General features: G+C 43.7%; 1 protein-coding gene across 12 annotated transcripts in view; it reads right to left on the reverse strand.

Annotated features, from left to right (window-relative positions):
• The window catches only part of DLGAP1 (DLG associated protein 1), a 968,455-nt gene that overhangs the window by 143,965 nt on the left and 806,329 nt on the right, over positions 1-18,161 (reverse strand). For 6 of the 12 annotated variants that reach the window (XM_028838186.2, XM_028838192.2, XM_077974918.1 and 3 more), the window contains one exon: positions 13,967-13,996. The exons of the other annotated variants lie outside the window; for them this stretch is intronic. In XM_028838186.2, the coding sequence (XP_028694019.1) occupies positions 13,967-13,996 (30 nt within the window). The remainder of the gene's footprint in view (positions 1-13,966; positions 13,997-18,161) is intronic. 12 annotated transcript variants of the gene reach the window in all.

Raw genomic sequence — 18,161 nt, forward strand, 5'->3', positions numbered from 1 at the left:
GGAAGGAAGGAAGGAAGGAAGGAAGGAAAGTCAAAATCACAAGGGTATTCTCCCTAATATATAACTCCAACAACTCAGGCTAATAGTCATCTACAAAACGCTGAAGGAGGCCGGGTGCGGTGGCTCACGCCTGTAATCCCAACACTTTGGCAGGCTGAGGCGGGCGGATCACGAGGTCAGCAGATCGAGACCATCCTGACTAACACGGTGAAACCCCGTCTCTACTAAAAATACAAAAAATTAGCCGGGCGTGGTGGCGGCGCCTGTAGTCCCAGCTACTCGGGAGGCTGAGGCAGGAGAATGGCGTGAACCCAGGAGGCGGAGCTTGCAGTGAGCCGAGATCGTGCCATTGCACTCCGGCCTGGGAGACAAAGCGAGACTCCTCTAAAAAAAAAAACAAAAAGAAAACAAAATGCTGAAGGATATGACATGACAGTTCATTGAAAAGAAAATACAAATATAGGTTCAACATTGCTCCTAATAAGAGTATTACAAATGGAAAACCCAAAAGTTTGATAAAAGAGTATATTGAGGCCGGGCGCGGTGGCTCAAGCCTGTAATCCCAGCACTTTGGGAGGCCGAGACGGGCGGATCACGAGGTCGGGAGATCGAGACCATCCTGGCTAACACGGTGAAACCCCGTCTCTACTAAAAAAATACAAAAAACTAGCCGGGCGAGGTGGTGGGCGCCTGTAGTCCCAGCTACTCGGGAGGCTGAGGCAGGAGAATGGCGTGAACCCGGGAGGCAGAGCTTGCAGTGAGCTGAGATCCGGCCACTGCACTCCAGCCTGGGCGACAGAGCGAGAGTCCGTCTCAAAAAAAAAAAAAAAAAAAAGAGTATATTGATGAAACTGTGGAGAAAGAGGCGCTTTCAACAGTGCTGCTGGCACTCCTAGCGGTGTCTATTGGGAAAGCCTGTGGAGGGTCATTTGGCAGACTTTTGCCATTGCAAAAATCATGCATGCTTTCTGATAGATATAATTAGTGCTCACCCGTATTGTACTCTCTTCTCCTACCAGAAACACACACAAAAAAACTGTACTTCTTGACCTTCCTGAAGTTTGGCAGGGCCATGTGACTAGTTCTAGCCAATAAAATATAAGTAGAAATAATGTTTGTCACTTTTGGTCCAAGGCTGTCTCTCTCCTATGGCAATGACTGTGAAGGTTGTGGGTTCCAGATGGTGCAGGCACAGGACCCAAGCCTGGGTCTCTGAGACACTGTGTGGAGCAGGAATCTCCCGCAAAGCGAACATCACAGGACAGGTACCAAGGGTTGGAATATTTTTGGTATATTTAGTGACAGATTTGAGAATTGTTTTTTATTGTAGCAAAACGTAACCTCATGAATACAACCTTTGACCTCGTAACTCCACTTCAGGGATTTGTCCTGAAGACATATTAGGACAAAATTATATGTTTACAATATGATTTATTTAATTTAATTAAATAATTTATTTTTTGAGACGGAGTTTTGCTCGTCACCCAGGCTGGAGTGTAATGGTGCGATCTTGGCTCACTGCAACCTCCGCCTCCCAGGTTCAAGTGATTCTCCTGCCTCAGCCTCCTGAGTAGCTGGGATTACAGGCACCCACCACCATGCCCAGCTAATTTTTCTGTACTTTTAGTAGAGATGGGGTTTCACCATGTCGGTCAGGCTGGTCTTGAACTCCTGACCTCAGATGATCCACCCGCCTTGGCCTCCCAAAGTGCTGGGATTATAGGCGTGAGCCACTGTGGCCAGCCTATTATTTATTTATTAAAGAACTGTATGAGAAAGCAAAATATTGGGACGAATTAAATGTGTGGCAAAGAAGAAACTGGTTAAGTAAATTGTAGTATACCCATATAGGAGAATACTATGTAGCTACAAAACATAACTAGAAAGTTCTCTATAGAAATATGGAAATATTACTAAGACATTGTTAAGCGAAAAAAGCAAGCTGTACAATAGTGTACATCTATGTATTATCTTTTGGGTAAAAAAAAGGGAAAAATACATACTCATAATGTTTACATATGCAAAAAGCATATATCTATATAGAAAAAAGAAAATAGGTCATGGTAGGTTACCTGTTAAGCGGAATGGGAACTGGGTATTGAGTCAATGCATTTTTCCCTCGTATTTTAATTGTTTTTTGTTTTTCTTTCTTTTTTTTTTTTTTTTTTTTTTTGTCGGAGTCTCACGCTGTCGCCCAGGCTGGAGTGCAGTGGCGCGATCTCGGCTCACTGCAAGCTCCGCCTCCTGGGTTCCCGCCATTCTCCTGCCTCAGCCTCCTGAGTAGCTGGGACTACAGGCGCCCGCCACCGCGCCCGGCTAATTTTTTGTATTTTTAGTAGAGACGGGGTTTCACTGTGGTCTCGATCTCCTGACCTTGTGATCCGCCCGCCTCGGCCTCCCAAAGTGCTGGGATTACAGGCTTGAGCCACCGCGCCCGGCCTGTTTTTCTTTCTTGAGACAGCATCTCACTCTATAGCCCAGGCTGGAGTGCAGTGGAGGAATCACAGCTCACTGCAGCCTCGACTTCCCAGGTGGGAGGATCACCTCAGCCTCCCGAGTAGCTGGGACTACAGGTGCATGCCACCACACCTGGCTAATTTTTGTATTTCTTGTAGAGACAGGGTTTCACCATGTGGTCCAGGCTGCCATATTTCAATTGTTGAGCTACGTGAATATATATATGCAATACAGAAAATGAAAATAAATAAATAAATAACATCCTTTTCTGGCTATGTATTGCCTATAGGAACTTTGAAAATGTATTTCCAACCGGCATTCCCAACTTCATGCCTGGCTGTTTTCCCTTCTGGGCATGGAGTTGCAGCCACATCTGACTCCTGGTGCGCAAGGCGTTTTTCATCCTTCTGTCTGTGTGCAGGATTAGGTCTCCCTCAGTGAGCCCTCCCCTTCCTGTTTGCCTCTGCATAGCTTGAAAGTCCTAGACATCTGCACTGGGGCATCCTTCTGATCCACCCAGGCAGAGTTCCTAGGCTGACTTTTATGTTCACATAATTCCTTTTATATATTCCTGCCATTGCATTCATTAAATTAAGTTATAATGGCCTATTCACACATACGCTGCTGTCTCTAGATAGGAGAACCATGTCTGGCTCATCTTTCCATCTTTCTGTCCCCATGGCCTGGGATAGGGCATGAGATAGTAGTATGGGCATTTAATAACTTTATTCATGAATTTTGTCATAAATAGGTTAGTAAGCACGAAGTAATAAAGTATAATATGTCATGTTTGGAAACAGTCTTTCTGTGCTTCCTGCCACAGACCTCAGCAGCCTGAATCCTTTACGTCATTATGCCTTACAAATATTCTATATGAGTTATGATACTGAAAAAGATTGGTATGCCCTAAATCATTTGATGGTGGTATTTTTCAAATGTCCTATTTTTAATTTGATGAGTATTTGCTCGACTACTGCTACTCCAAAACAACATTTTTAAAAAAGGAGGCCAGGTGTGGTGGCTCATGCCTGTAATCCCAGCAGTTTAGGAGGTTAAGGCTGGAAGACAGCTTGAACCCAGGAGTTTGAGACCAGCCCGGGCAATATAATGAGACGTCATCTCTACAAAAAATAAAAAGTTAGCCGAGAGTGATGGCACACACCTGTGATCCCAGCTTCTCGGGAGACTGAGGTGGAGGATCACTTAAGACCAGGAGGTCAAGGCTACAGTGAGCTGAGATTGCACCACTACTCTCCAGCCTGGGTGAGATCCTGTCTCCAAAAAAAGAAAAAGATAAGAAAAGAAAACAAATAAAACCCTCCATGCTTAAACCAAAACCATAACCAGATAAAGAAAAGGAAAGAGTTGTGTAGAGAATTCTAATCATTTTTCTTGAGTGATTTTGATTGTATCAAGTTCATTAGTTAGATTTTCATTAGATTACATGTAATAAAATAATATTCAATTTAGTAAAAAACAAATTCATGTTATTTAGACACATGATCACTGCTGTTTAAAAAATATTGTAATGGCCGGGTGCGGTGGCTCACGCCTGTAATCCCAGCACTTTGGGAGGCCGAGACGGGTGGATCACGAGGTCAGGAGATCGAGACCATCCTGGCTAACACAGTGAAAGCCCATCTCTACTAAAAAATAAAAAATTAGCCAGGCGTGGTGGCGGCGCCTGTAGTCCCAGCTACTCGGGAGGCTGAGGCAGGAGAATGGCGTGAACCTGGGAGACGGAGCTTGCAGTGAGCTGAGATCACGCCACTGCACTCCAGCCTGGGCAACAGAGCGAGACACGAGACTCCATCTCCAAAAAAAAAAAACAAAATTGTAACATCTCCAGGCATGGCGGCTCACGCCTGTAATCCCAGCACTTTGGGAGGCTGAGGCAGGTGGATTACCTGAGGTCAGGAGTTCGAGACCAGCCTGACCAAAACGGTAAAACCCTGTTTCTACTAAATACAAAAAATTAGTTGGGCATGGTGACTCATGGCTGTAATCCCAGCTACTAGGGAGGCTGAGTCAGGAGAATCGCTTGAACCTGGGAGGCGGAGGTTGGAGTGAGCCAAGATTGTGCCATTGCACTCCAGCCTGGGCAACAAGAGGGAAACTCCATCTCAAAAAAAAGAAAAAAAAAAAAAAATATATATATATATATATATATATATATATGTCTATATATAATGACATCAAGTAAAAGTAGCAGAATATGAATTTTTTATAATTTAATTTTTAAGCCCACAATAAAAACAAAAACAATAACAAAACAATATAAATAAGTATCTAAAACATATTGAATGCCTACATGCTAAACAGTTTACTAGGTACTTCAACATTATCTGATTTTATTTAAGCTCCTTTTTTTTTTTTTTAAACTGAGTCTTGCTCTGTCACCCAGGCTGAAGTACAATGACACGATCTTGGCTCACTGCAACTTCCACCTCCAGGGTTGAAGTGATTCTCCTGCCTCAGCCTCCCGAGTAGTTGGGATTACAGTTGTGTGCCACCATGCCTGGCTAATTTTTGTATTTTTAGTAGAGATGGGGTTTCACCATGTTGACCAGGCTGGTCTCAAACTCCTGACTCAGGTGATCACCCTCCTTGGCCTCCCAAAGTGCTGGGATTATAGGTGTGAACCACCACGCCCGGCCTATTTAAGCTTCTTAATCATCTGGAGTGCTAAGTGGCTTTACCCCATTTTACAGACGAGGAAAGTTGGTGTACAGACAGAGTAACCTGCTCCAGATTACAACACAGTCGGGAAGTTATGGCTATGAAGTTTGAACCTAGAACTTTCCTATATACTGTTCTATACTTTCTTCCAATATGTGTTCCAAACACAATTTTAGGAGTTCGTATTTGAGGAGGGCATGTATAAAATCAACGATGGGATATAGAAGGCTAAAAAGGAAATTAAATTTGCTTCATATCTCTTAACAGGTGCATGTTTAAGAAACATTGTACTCAACAGAGGTGCACCAGGCTGCCTTCTGCCTTCACTTAAGTACCCGTGTTGGTTAAAGCTAGGAAATACCTGAAAATCTGTATTTTCAAAACATTTCGCATCCTTAAAGCTTCTGGGCTGGCATCTAATTTTGCATTTTGTTGAAACATTGCTAGAAAAATTCCTTGGCCTTCTCAGTGAAACCAAACAAAACCCACAATGTATGCTCTTTCAACTTAAAGCATCAATGGATTCAACAAAACCGTTGTATATACAGCTGTGGCCATATTTACGTATGTAAGCATCTTAGTTGAATACCAGATTCAAACAAAATCAATAAAAAATGGATTTTATAGTTAATTTTAATGGGTGTGATGTATCATTTAAGAGGGTGTGATTTCCAGGTTCATAACATTCAGTGATTTCAGCAGTTTTCTAAATCATAGTGTGTTCCAAAATGAATAGTAAGGTCAGACTATAATTTTAGACTGAAAACATCAAGGCCATTTTCTAAATTTGGGCTTGAAATACTAGAAGTGGCTTTGATATTACTATTGAATTGGCTTCAAAGACTGCTAATTAGACCATTGTCTTTAAGAACTGCCTTCTTATGCAATTTAATAGAGCTGCTTGTTCTGTAAGAGTAAGAGTTTTGTTAACATTGAAAACTTTCACTAGACTGCCAAAATAACAAAAACAAATACACAGACATTGAAACTTATACTCTTGAAAAACAAAAAGAAAAGAAGGAAAATAAATCAGTGACAAGTGGCAGATTATCGTTTGCAGCTTGCCTTTGACTTATAAATGCCTATGTCCTGCCCCCGGGAGGAGGGTGAAGGGCAGGTTATGGTGCTTGGGACGCACACCGTCTTCTGGATTATGCTAATTTGTTGTTAAGGGCTTAAGGCTGCTCATTCAGCACAGATTTGATTAGTTTTTGGCTATTGAGTTCAAAGATTTATGAGAAGCTTCTCTCTGAATAGCTGTGGTTGTATTCACTTTGGTTCTCCTTATTCAAAAACGTTCATATCCTTGATGAGTGGTGACAAATGGCTTGCTCCGGAACACTGTGCAAGTATAAACTCCTTTGTAATAAAACACAATTAATATTGATGAAATCGGTCTTCAATTAGCACTTGTTTGTTGTATCAGCCTGAAAACCTTTCCTCTCCTCCCCACCTTCTGGGACTCAAAGAACAGACTGGGGGACAATCTCGTCTGAATCGAACACTCCAAACTGGGGCTGTGACTGGCCCCTGGCAGATGTCACAGGTCCCAGAAAGGTGATCAGAGAGCCCTATCCAACAGGAGGAGTTGCTTCCCTCTAAGTACTCTCAAAGGGGAGAGGCAAGGATTTATGCTGGCTCTGTTTGTGGCTTTGCCCAAAATGAAACTCTCAGCAGTGTGCTACACCACGATTGTAGTGGAAGTGATCATTAGACATTGGAAAGAGGAAAGAGGGAAGGAGAGCGCCTACTGCCTTCCGTACACTGTGTTAAGGCTTTCTCTCTAGCATCTAGTTTAGTCTCTGCAACTGCCCCAGGAGAAGTCTTCATTTTATTTGCGAGGACACTGAAGCAAATAGCGGTTCCTTGTCAGACCCTTCCAGGCACTGGTTGGCTTTCTGTTGCCTAAGGTCCCCCGTAAACTTTCTTCTACACTGTGCAGAAATAGAAAAGGGCAGTTGGAACAGAGGAGGAGGGAGAGGGAAACAAAGAGGGGAAAAGAGAAACTTAAAAAAAAAAAAAAGTAAAAAGATAAATGTGAAAGAGCTCTGAGATGAGGTCAATTGTTGGTCACGTGAGGTCAACTTTATCTGAGGTGAGGGTAATCCCAAGGCTACAAATGGCTAATCCTTGGAAAATTCTTTCCACACATCTTCCAGTTTCTGAGTCTCATGGCTCCATCTCTGCCATTTCAGGAGGGTCCTAGTCTTAGGAAGCTATTTGGGAAACTCTCAATGCTCCCAGATATATTACTGTTTTTTTTTTTTTGGAAACAGGATCTTGCTCTGTTACCCAGGCTGGAGTGCAGTTGCACAAACCGCAACCTCCACCTCCTGGATTCAAGCGATTCTCCTGCCTCATCCTCCTGAGTAGCTGGGATTACAGGCACCTGCCATCATGCTTGGCTAATTTTTTGTATTTTTAGTAGAGATGGGGTTTCACATATTGGCCATGCTGATCTTGAACTCCTGACCTCAAGTGATCCTCCTGCCTCAGCCTCCCAAAGTGCTGGGATTACAGGTGTTAGTCACCGTGCCTGGTTGAAACATTTCTATTTCATAGGAATATTTTGGCTGGATGCAGAGGCTAAGGCAGCAGGATCACCTGAGGCCAGGAGTTCGACACTACCCTGGGCAACATAGAGAGACCCTGTCTCTAAAAAAAAAAAATTTTGAAAAGAAAAAAAAATATATAACTTTTAGCCAAAAGTATAATGACAAGTGTCTGCAAGATATATCTGAGAACAGAACATTTGTTTGTTTAGTGTGGTGCTCCAGCCTCCACATCACTCTTATAAACAGGATGTCTGGGTTTCTTTGCAGAAACAAGTTTCTTGAGTTTTGTTCTCAGTTTCTATAATATTCCATTTAGTATTCCTGACACACTGCCGCCTGCCACGCTGGTGGAAGGAAGGAACTCCTTCTGAGACACAGCTTTACCCTATCTCTGTCAGTTATCTGACTAATGTTTTGATTTCCAGTAGTAAAAATGTTGAAACTGGCCGGGCATGGTTACTCACTCCTGTAATCCCAGAACTTTGGGAGGCTGAGGTGGGTGGATCTTGAGGTCAGGAGTTCGAGACCATCCTGGCCAACATGGTGAAACCCCATCTCTACTAAAATACAAAAATTAGCTGGGTGTGGTGGCGCACGCCTGGAATCTCAGCTACTCAGGGGACTGAGGCAGGATAATTGCTTGTACCAGGGAGTCGGAGGTTGCAGTGAGCTGAGATCACGCCACTGCACTCCAGCCTGGTGACAGAACCAGACTCCGTCTCAAAAAAAAAAAAAAAAAGTTGGCCGGGCACAGTGGCTCATGCCTGGAATCCCAGCACTTTGGGAGGCCAAGGTGGGCAGATCATGAGGTCAGGAGATCGAGACCATCCTGGCCAACATGGTGAAACCCCGTCCCTACTAAAAATACAAAAATTAGCTGGGCATGGTGGCAGGCGCCTGTAATCCCAGCTACTCGGGAGGCTGAGGCAGGAGAATCACTTGAACCCGGGAGGTGGAGGTTGCAGTGAGCCAACATCGTGCCACTGCACTCCAGCCTGGGGGACAGAGCAAGACTCTGCCTAAAAAACAAAAACAAACAAACAAACAAAAAGTTGGAACTTCATTCTCAATTTACTACTGGAGGTAAGTCCATCAGTGTCTGTTTATTAAAGGATTTACCACAGTCTACCCTGACACACTGAGCACATGGCTTTGCTCCAAAAACAGAAAGACTCGGCTGGGCAAGGTGGCTCATGCCTGTAATTCCAGCACTTTGGGAGGCCGAGGGGGGCAGATCACTTGAGGCCAGGAGTTTGAGACCAGGCTGGCCAACAAGGCGAACCCCCAACTCCACTAAAAATACAAAAATTAGGCCGGGCGCGGTGGCTCACGCCTGTAATCCCAGCAATTTGGGAGGCCGAGGTGGGTGGATCTCTTGAGATCAGGAATTCGAGACCAGCCTGGCCAACATGGTGAAATCCCGTCTCTACTATAAATACAAAATAGCCGGGCGTGGTGGCATGCACCTGTAATTCCAGCTACTGGGGAGGCTGAGGCAGGAGAATCACTTGAACCCAGGAGGCGGAGGTTATAGTGAGCCAAGATTGCGCCACTGCATTCCAGCCTGGGAGACAGAGCAAGACTGTCTCAAAAAAAAAAAAAAAAAAAAAGGCCGGGCGCGGTGGCTCACGCCTGTAATCCCCGCACTTTGGGAGGCCGAGGCGGGCGGATCACAAGGTCAGGAGATCGAGACCACGGTGAAACCCCGTCTCTACTAAAAATACAAAAAATTAGCCGGGCGCGGTTGTGGGCGCCTGTAGTCCCAGCTACTCGGGAGGCTGAGGCAGGAGAATAACGTGAACCCGGGAGGCGGAGCTTGCAGTGAGCCGAGATCGCGCCACTGCACTCCAGCCTGGGCGACAGAGCAAGACTTCGTCTCAAAAAAAAAAAAAAAAAAAAAAAAAAAATTAGCCAGGCATGATAGAGTGTGCCTGTAGTCCCAGCTACTCAGGGGGTTGAGGCATGAGAATTGCTTGAACCTGGGAGGCGGAGGTTGCTATGAGCCGAGATTGCAACATTGCACTCCAGCCTGGGCAACAGAGCAAGACTCTGTATGAAAAAAAAGGAAGAAAGAAAGACACAATGACAAGGACAGAGTTCACCTACAGAGGGAATGACATCAATACATTAGGAATATTTTTAATACATTAAATCCATTTGGGGTGTTTTTGGACACATTGTTTGTCATACTATGAACAACAGAATTTTTCCTTAAAAATATTTTATTGGCCGGGCGCGGTGGCTCAAGCCTGTAATCCCAGCACTTTGGGAGGCCGAGACGGGCGGATCACGAGGTCAGGAGATCGAGACCATCCTGGCTAACACGGTGAAACCCCGTCTCTACTAAAAAATACAAAAAACTAGCCGGGCGAGGTGGCGGCCGCCTGTAGTCCCAACTACTCGGGAGGCTGAGGCAGGAGAATGGCGTGAACCCGGGAGGCGGAGCTTGCAGTGAGCTGAGATCCGGCCACTGCACTCCAGCCTGGGCGGCAGAGCGAGACTCCGTCTCAAAAAAAAAAAAAAAAAAAAAAAAAAAAAAAAATTTATTTTAGAGACAGGGTCTCGCTCTGTTGATGAGGCTGGAGTGCAGTGGTGCAATCATAGCTCACTGCAGCCTCAAACTCCTGAGCTCAACTGATCCTACCACTTCAGACTCCCAAGTAGCTAGGACTACAGGTATATGCCACCACACCCAGCTAACTATTACAAAATATTTTTTGTAGAGGTGAGGGGGATTCTTGCTCTGTGGCCCAGAGCTTGGGAATACCTGGCCTCAAGCTATTTTCCTGCCTCAACCTCCCAGAGTGCTGGGATTAGAGGTGTGAACCATCGCGCCCAGCCCTCATTTATTTGATTTCTTCAGAGAGGCTCATCTGTTCCTCTATTTAGAGACATGGAACTTTTCCACAGAAGACAACCTTCGTTGTTTTCATACGGGCTTTCAAAAGAATGTGATGTCCCTTTGGTATTTCGGATTCTCACCTACAAGGTATAAACAAATCGCCTTGGAGACAAGTCTCAACACAGAACACGCGCTGGTTATCAGTGGCGAAGACTTGCATCCGCCTACCACCACGGCTGGCTCATCTTGCCCCTCCAGGCCTGTGACTGCCGGAACACTCCCACTCCCCGTGTGCAAATACACCACTTCAGTTGGACCAAGAGTTTCCGGCTCGGGTGGCCCCTCCTTCCCTGGAAAGAAATTGCTGCCTATAGAATATCAGAGCCATTCGGACTCAGGGGTGACTCAGCTCTTCCACGACCTGTGTTCCCACTTCTTGATAAGGCCAATGTTTTGGTCCTACTTGTGAAAATACGTAGCCCTACATCTATCTCCCAGCTCCAGTATCAAGAGAAAAGACCCTATTCAGAGAAATATTTAGAAGATTCTTGTGGAATTCTTGTTGTGAGTGGTTTTTCCTTCGCTGCCATTGGTGCGACTGTCTCCCCCTTCCCTCAAATTGCTGTCTGGATGTTTCTCTCTTACCCAAATTTTCTTGGAGTCGAGGATTATCAGTCTAAAATCGGAGGTGAGAATTCATCAGTGTTATCGATAAAACTTTGCAATTATTTCTTTCAAACTGAACTTTTTCCCTGTTCACATATTTTTCCTCATCGCAACATAATCAAAGCATTGATGAGTGTTTCTGTTTAAATTCAAAGGACATTCCACCTTTAACCTTAGCATTCATGAGATACAAAATGGATTTTTCTTTCTGATGATTTAAAAAGCTGATATGAAGCTGCACAGTGCAGAAGAGGGCACCCCTTCCAGAAAATAAGAAACAGAACTGCCTGCCATAGACACTTGGTAGGGAGTGGCAAATGGAATCTTGGTTTGTTTTTCTCTTAGGACTTTGGCAATCATTTTTCCTTGAAAAGAATAAGAGAATCTACCTAAAATATTAATACTATTTTCAGAGCTCTAGGATAATACAGAGCAGAGTCTTAAAAAAAAAAAAAAAAAGGAAAGAGGTTTCATTTCTGACAGTGGATTTCTTCCACTGATGTGCGTACTCTTTGATATGAAAAGCTGTACGAAACTGCCTTGAATTCATTCCACAGATGGAAAGTTGCAAGTACGGTAATTAGCTAAGCAGTGGCAAGGCCGACCATCTGAGGTTTGATTTCTCATCAAGAGATAGTGTCCGACACACATGCCACTGAGCATGCTTGTAGGAGTTCCACGTTTCAGATGCACTGAGAATGCATGCATGGAACACACATCCCCCACCCCAACAACCGCACTCCCAAATTGCCCCTGCACACATATATTCTAACACGGTTACAACACAGCATGCTCCCGAGCCTCAGACAACAAGCTGCCCAAAAGATGCTCAAGCAACAGCGGCAGTGGGCCTGACTTCCGGTATCCGCAGCCACTCCAGAGAACTTCCTGTGAGCCCCAGGGACTCAGAGGAGGCCGAGTGATGAGGAAGGTGGCCAGAGGCTGCCAGACAAGCCCCAAGCAGTCATTCTGCTTCCTGCCTTCATTTTCCCTCAAACTCTCATCTTTCTGGAGAGAACAGAACCCTGTTCTGGGGGTGCAGACAAGCCATGACACCCACTAGTAACCTCTAGCAAAACAATAGTTTAAAAATTACTTAGTGCTCTCTTGACTTTCTGACTGTTAAAATGAAAATTGTATTTTGTCGCTATATCCTTTTGTTGTAAGTGAAATACTGCACTCGAACCAAGCAGGCAATGTAAAACTATGACTTCAAAGCCATTCCTTGATAAAACATCAAAACGGCCCAGAGTGAACAGCTGTTATCTGTAATTCAACAGATAATTAACTGAAACTCAGTGCTGAAATTGCTACTGGGAGTTTCTGCAGGCCAAGGTCATTCTCATGGTGCTGCTTGATTTTGTTTCTGTGTCTCTTATTTCTTGTTAGGCAGGGAGGAGCTTGGATTGTCCTTCAGTAAAATTCCATTTTGATGGGTAAAGGGAACTTGAATTTCTGCTTGGCCTACCAGAGGCCTGCAACTTGCACTTTTTCCCTGAGATGAGAAGGTTTTTTCTCTCCACCTTGAAACACCGCTGCCTGCACCTTTTGCCCAGTTTAGAGTAGCAACATACTTTCCGCCACAAATGCCAGAAATACTGCCTTTTCAACTTGGTTTTGTAAAATGTGATGGTACTAAATCCACCAAAGGGATAGGGCACCCTCACTTTGGATTTGCCAGTCCCATGGGTACATAACTGACCTACTCTCCCACCTCCCAACCTTGAAACTCCAGCCCCTTGAATGGCCTCACCACTCCAACCCCCAGTGCAATTTCCCACTTCCCACCTCCATGCATTGCCCATTCACCAAGCCAGCCACATCTCCCTTTAAATTGAAAACTCACCCGAAAACCCACCACCTCTTCCATGCAGCCTCCCCTGATTAAGTGAGGATGAAGAAACCTCCAAAGCATGACCGACAAACTCCCAATAAACGAGAACGCACGCCCCCCCAAAACAAACACAGAAACTCACAAAAGAAGAAAATGACAGTCTCTACTTCTGGTTTGTGAAACTCCTATGAGGCTAAGGAGATCAATTTTACACCAATAACCAATTAATCATTTCAGAAAATGAGGTCATTTTTAATATTCTTGGGGTTACTCAGCAAAACACTTTGCTTTAATGTCTCTTTTGTACTTTCCTTAAATCCTTCCTTTTCTTCTCAGCTTTTTGAATGCATGACTGAAGGGAACTGCCGCTCACCGACATGGACAACAGTAAAGGAACTTGGTCTTCACTATGCCTGGTGGTGGTGGGCCACGCTGCCCAGGAGGAACCCGCAATGAGACTGGCAAATGCCTTAACCATCTCATTTTCTCATCAGGGAGAAGCCTTAATGACTCTTCATGCCCACATACTTCCTGGGAAAACACGTCTGCTCTGTTGGGATAAAGGACGCTCTAGACCAGGCTCTGCTGAAAGATCCAGGGCAAAGGTTCCCGACAAGACCATGTCCAGCCTCAAATAAGGCCACAGAAGAGCCCAGGCTCTCTGAGGAGCACCGGCTCCGAGGCAGTCACATCAGGAGACAGAAACAGACATGTTGGTGCTGCCCTCTCAGGTCATTGCAAACGCCACTTGAGGAGGGCTAAGAGCTTTGCAGCATAAAATGACCTGAACAAGGAGAAACACAGATGCAATGGCAATAGCTGGCAATTCGCACATGGCGTCAAACACCACTGCCACAGAAGCTTTTTAGCTACAAGCCGCGCTGTGCAACCTTTAAGCAAAACATTATTGATTTTGCGGTTGTAAAAACATACCTTCAACTGCAGAACTCAGTTTTATGACACCTTGAATAAAAACAAAAAGTGGCAGTTATACAATGGACCCAAATCGCCTTTTCCAGGCTTCTCATAACACACGCATGCTTCAGATCTAGACTTTTCTTTTTCTTTTTTTTGCTGGCATTGCAAGAATGTAACTAAACAAATACCAACTTCAAAAATAAAATAATGTTTAGTCTTAACCAGGTTTCATGGATGTCTTCTTTTCCCCCACTAAAACCATTTGGGGAAATTTTTCACTAAAAATGAGATCAAACATGTTTTTGGATGGGACAAAAGCCAAGTCTGTCTGAGTGACTTATTTCTGTGTATAAATTATACCAGATTATGGATCAATAAAAGTTCACACAATAGGACGCCAGGGACAAGCACTTCCTCTATGGTACTGTATATAGAGATCATTTGATGCATGTTAGGACAGAGTTTCTGTTGAAACATGTAACAGATGGTTAAAAACCATGGTGTGGGTCGGGCGCGGTGGCTCACGCCTGTAATCCCAGCACTTTGGGAGGCGAGGTGGGTGGATCACGAGGTCAGGAGATCGAGACCATCCTGGCTAACATGGTGAAACCCCGTTTCTACTAAGAATACAAAAAAATTAGCCAGGCGTGGTGGCAAGTGCCTGTAGTCCCAGCTACTCGGGAGGCTGAGGCAGGAGAATGGCGTGAACCCTGGAGGTGGAGTTTGCAGTGAGCCGAGATCATGCCACTGTACTCCAGCCTGGGCGACAGAGCGAGACTCCGTCTCAAACAAAACAAAACAAAACAAAAACAGAAAAACCATGGTGTGATCTGGTAACTTTCTTCTCTGGGGTGGTTGGGCCAGAGCCCTTTTCTTGGTCTGATGGGTTTAGCTTTCAGCTCCCGCAAGCGAGAGACTGAACGGGTTATCTGAGCAACTCAAGTTTTTCATGAAGCAAGTCAGTACCCCTGACTGATATTTATGCACCTTTTCGGTGAAAAAAAATTTTTTTTTTTTAAGACGGAGCCTCGTTCTTTCGTCCAGGCTGGAGTGCAGTAGTGTGACCTCAGCTCACTGCAAGCTCTGCCTCCTGGGTTCACGCCATTCTCCTGCCTCAGCCTCCCGAGTAGCTGGGGCTACAGGTGCCCACCACCACGCCCTGCTAATTTTTTGTACTTTTAGTAGAGACGGGGTTTCACTGTGTTAGCCAGGATGGTCTTGATCTCATGACCTTGTGATCTACTCGCCTCGGCCTCCCAAGGTGCTGGGACTACAGGCGTGAGCCACTGCGTCTGGCTTTTTGGTGAATTTAAAGGTGAAAATACCAAACTAAGATAAACTAAGACCTTTGAAAAGCATTTTTTATAAGTCATAGTTATAAATAAATAATATTTAATCTTATGCAATAGTCATGATCATTTAGGCTGAACAAAAATGTCTGCAGTATCATTTGGTTGAAGTCCTGGTTCTCTTTCAAACTGGAGGAGTTTGCAAATAAAATTCTTTTCAATACTGGTAAATCGAATTGGTATCAGCATGAACACACACTGATTTGAACAGATTATGTTCACATTGCTCTTCCTTATGACTTTCTGGAAAAGCTGCTTTGAAGCTTGTTTCCTATTGAATTTCATCTTTCCTGCATAACCAGTGGTGTCCAACGCTGGTCCAACGTTCAATAAGAAACTCTCTAGGGGAGGAAGTATGCATATATATGTCCATATGTTTATTATAAATTTTGCTGATACGAAGGATATGTGGCACACAGTCTACAAGTAACAGTGAAATATACAGTATTCTTTATGGCAAATTCCATATAGAGAATTGGTTGCCATGGAATTCTTTTGCTCATCTTGGCCAAACTCTTGTATCTGTAGCCAGCAGTTCAACCATGATCAACAATCATTCATTCAGTTGCATCCCAGTTTACCCTTTTCCCAACAAAGTTACTGTTACTATATCTTTTATGTGATATAAATTATTTTTATTAAATTAAAGCCTCTTTCAGCTTCCATACTATGTCAGTACTCGAACCATGGCATATTTGTCAGTGCATGTACAGTTGGGCAGAGATGTGCAGTGACCACACCAGCACGTAGTATTTCCACCATACGGGTATGGTAGAATGTAACCTCAAGAGCATGGATAGAAACATGAGTAGGAAATGATGAGTTTTAAATATTTATAACTTTGTTTTTGATATAATTTATCTAATTGTAAGTTATACATTTTAATTTGTAGTAATGGGCTTCCAAAATGTCTGAAACTGTAACATCTGGCTCTTGCAAGCCCGTATGAACCCGCTTTAGGGTACCACTGCCATAACTGATGCTTCTTGCTGCTCAGGCCCAGGGAAGACCTTGAACTTCAGGATCCTCCCTGAGATCTTCATAAAGGGGGTTATAATTTAATTGAACAAGACAAATGGAAGTAAACTTAGGATTTACTATTATTTTGCCAGTTATTTCAAAACCTGTAAAGCCTTTCATTGCAAAAATAAACTATGCATACATTGTCTTGGAAATAACAGTCATTGACAATCAACTAGTATAATCACAATATCAATGGATTTGACTGGATTTGATGTTCTTTTGGTCAGGCAACTAAACCAAGACGCAAAGTCAGGTACAAGTAATTGACTTATTAAACAATGACCTCATCTTTTCAGAGTAGAATTATTATATACATCAGAATAACAAGTTTTTCAGCCATATTCATTTTTGAGCATAATCATGATGTCAGCAAATGTCATTCAACTGAAAAGATAACAATGTGCTCTGATCAGTATGTAGAAACAGGATTCATGCAAGAAAACAAGAAAATTTAAACAAATTCTCAGGGAAGACAGGGGTGGCAGTGAAGGACAGCCCAATAATCATTTATTGACTTGGGAAAACAAGGTAAGCTCAAATACAAACAAAAATGAGATCTCTAATTATAAACCTTATGTTAAGAAAAACATGTGATTCATTAGCTCCAAATAGACTTTTCGCATATTTGTAAACCCCAAGTCAAATTATTCTGTATAGTAGGGTAGGCCTTTATATTGGGAAGTAACTATGTTACAGTGTAAATTTAGAACGAGCTATATCTAGTTGGATACCTTATATTAACATGATACACAAAATTGTACAACGAGTGGGAAAGATCATTTATCTCAAAATGTAAATGTTTTTTAAAAATTTGAATACTTAAGAGGGGATTGATGTTGATGTTAAAAGCTACACATAGCACTGCTGACTTCCAGGACACACAACAGACATTATCTGGTAAGAGGCTGACATTGACATTGCCTGGAATTCAGGGTAAGCCGTAACACATATATTTTTATATGTATATATAGACACACACACACACACACACACGGATGCTACCCCCCTCCCCTTGGTTTCTTTTTCATAGTCTGCAGAAGCGTTTGAAAAATACAATTGAAAACAACAACAGAAAACAAACTCAACTGTTTTTCTCTCAGCTCAATATTTTCTTTTTCTTTCTTGTTTTTTGAGACGGAGTCTCCCTCTGCCACCCAGGTTGGAGTGCAGTGGTGCAATCTCGGCTCACTGCAACTTCCGCCTCCCAGGTTCAAGTGATTCTCCTGCCTCAGCCTCCCAACTAGCTGGGACTACAAGAATGCCTGACCGCACTCAGCTAATTTTTGTATTTTTAGCAGAGACAGGGTTTCGCCACGTTGGCCAGGATGGTCTTGATCTCTTGACCTCGTGATCTGCCTGCCTCGGCCTCCCAAAGTGCTGGGATTACAGGCGTGAGCCACCACGCCCGGCCTATTTCCCTATTTCTTCTACTTCATCTCACGTGACTGTTCCCCTTATTCCAGACCCATTAGCCACATGGTTTTTCTCTGTGCTTTGCAATGCTCTTTCCTTTCTGCCCTTGGCTAGTGTACTTGCTGCTCAGTCTCTCTTGCCTGCTGCCCTAAACTGCTCAATCTTCCTATAGCCAGCTCTTTTCTTTTGTTCATATTTGACTTCAAATATAACTTCCTTAGAGAGTCTTCCTTGATGACTGTATTTAGAGCAGGCCAGAAATAACTCTCTACCCCATTGCTCTCTTTTATTTATTTATTTATTTAATTTTTATTTTTTAAAAGGATGGCGGGGGGCATCTCACTTTGTTGGCCAGGCTGGCCTTGAACTTCTGCCCTCAAGCAATTCTCCAGCCTCAGCCTCCCAAGTAGCGGGAACTACAAGTA

The sequence above is a fragment of the Macaca mulatta genome, chromosome 18 (assembly GCF_049350105.2).
Source record: "Macaca mulatta isolate MMU2019108-1 chromosome 18, T2T-MMU8v2.0, whole genome shotgun sequence".
Taxonomy (NCBI): Eukaryota; Metazoa; Chordata; class Mammalia; order Primates; family Cercopithecidae; genus Macaca; species Macaca mulatta.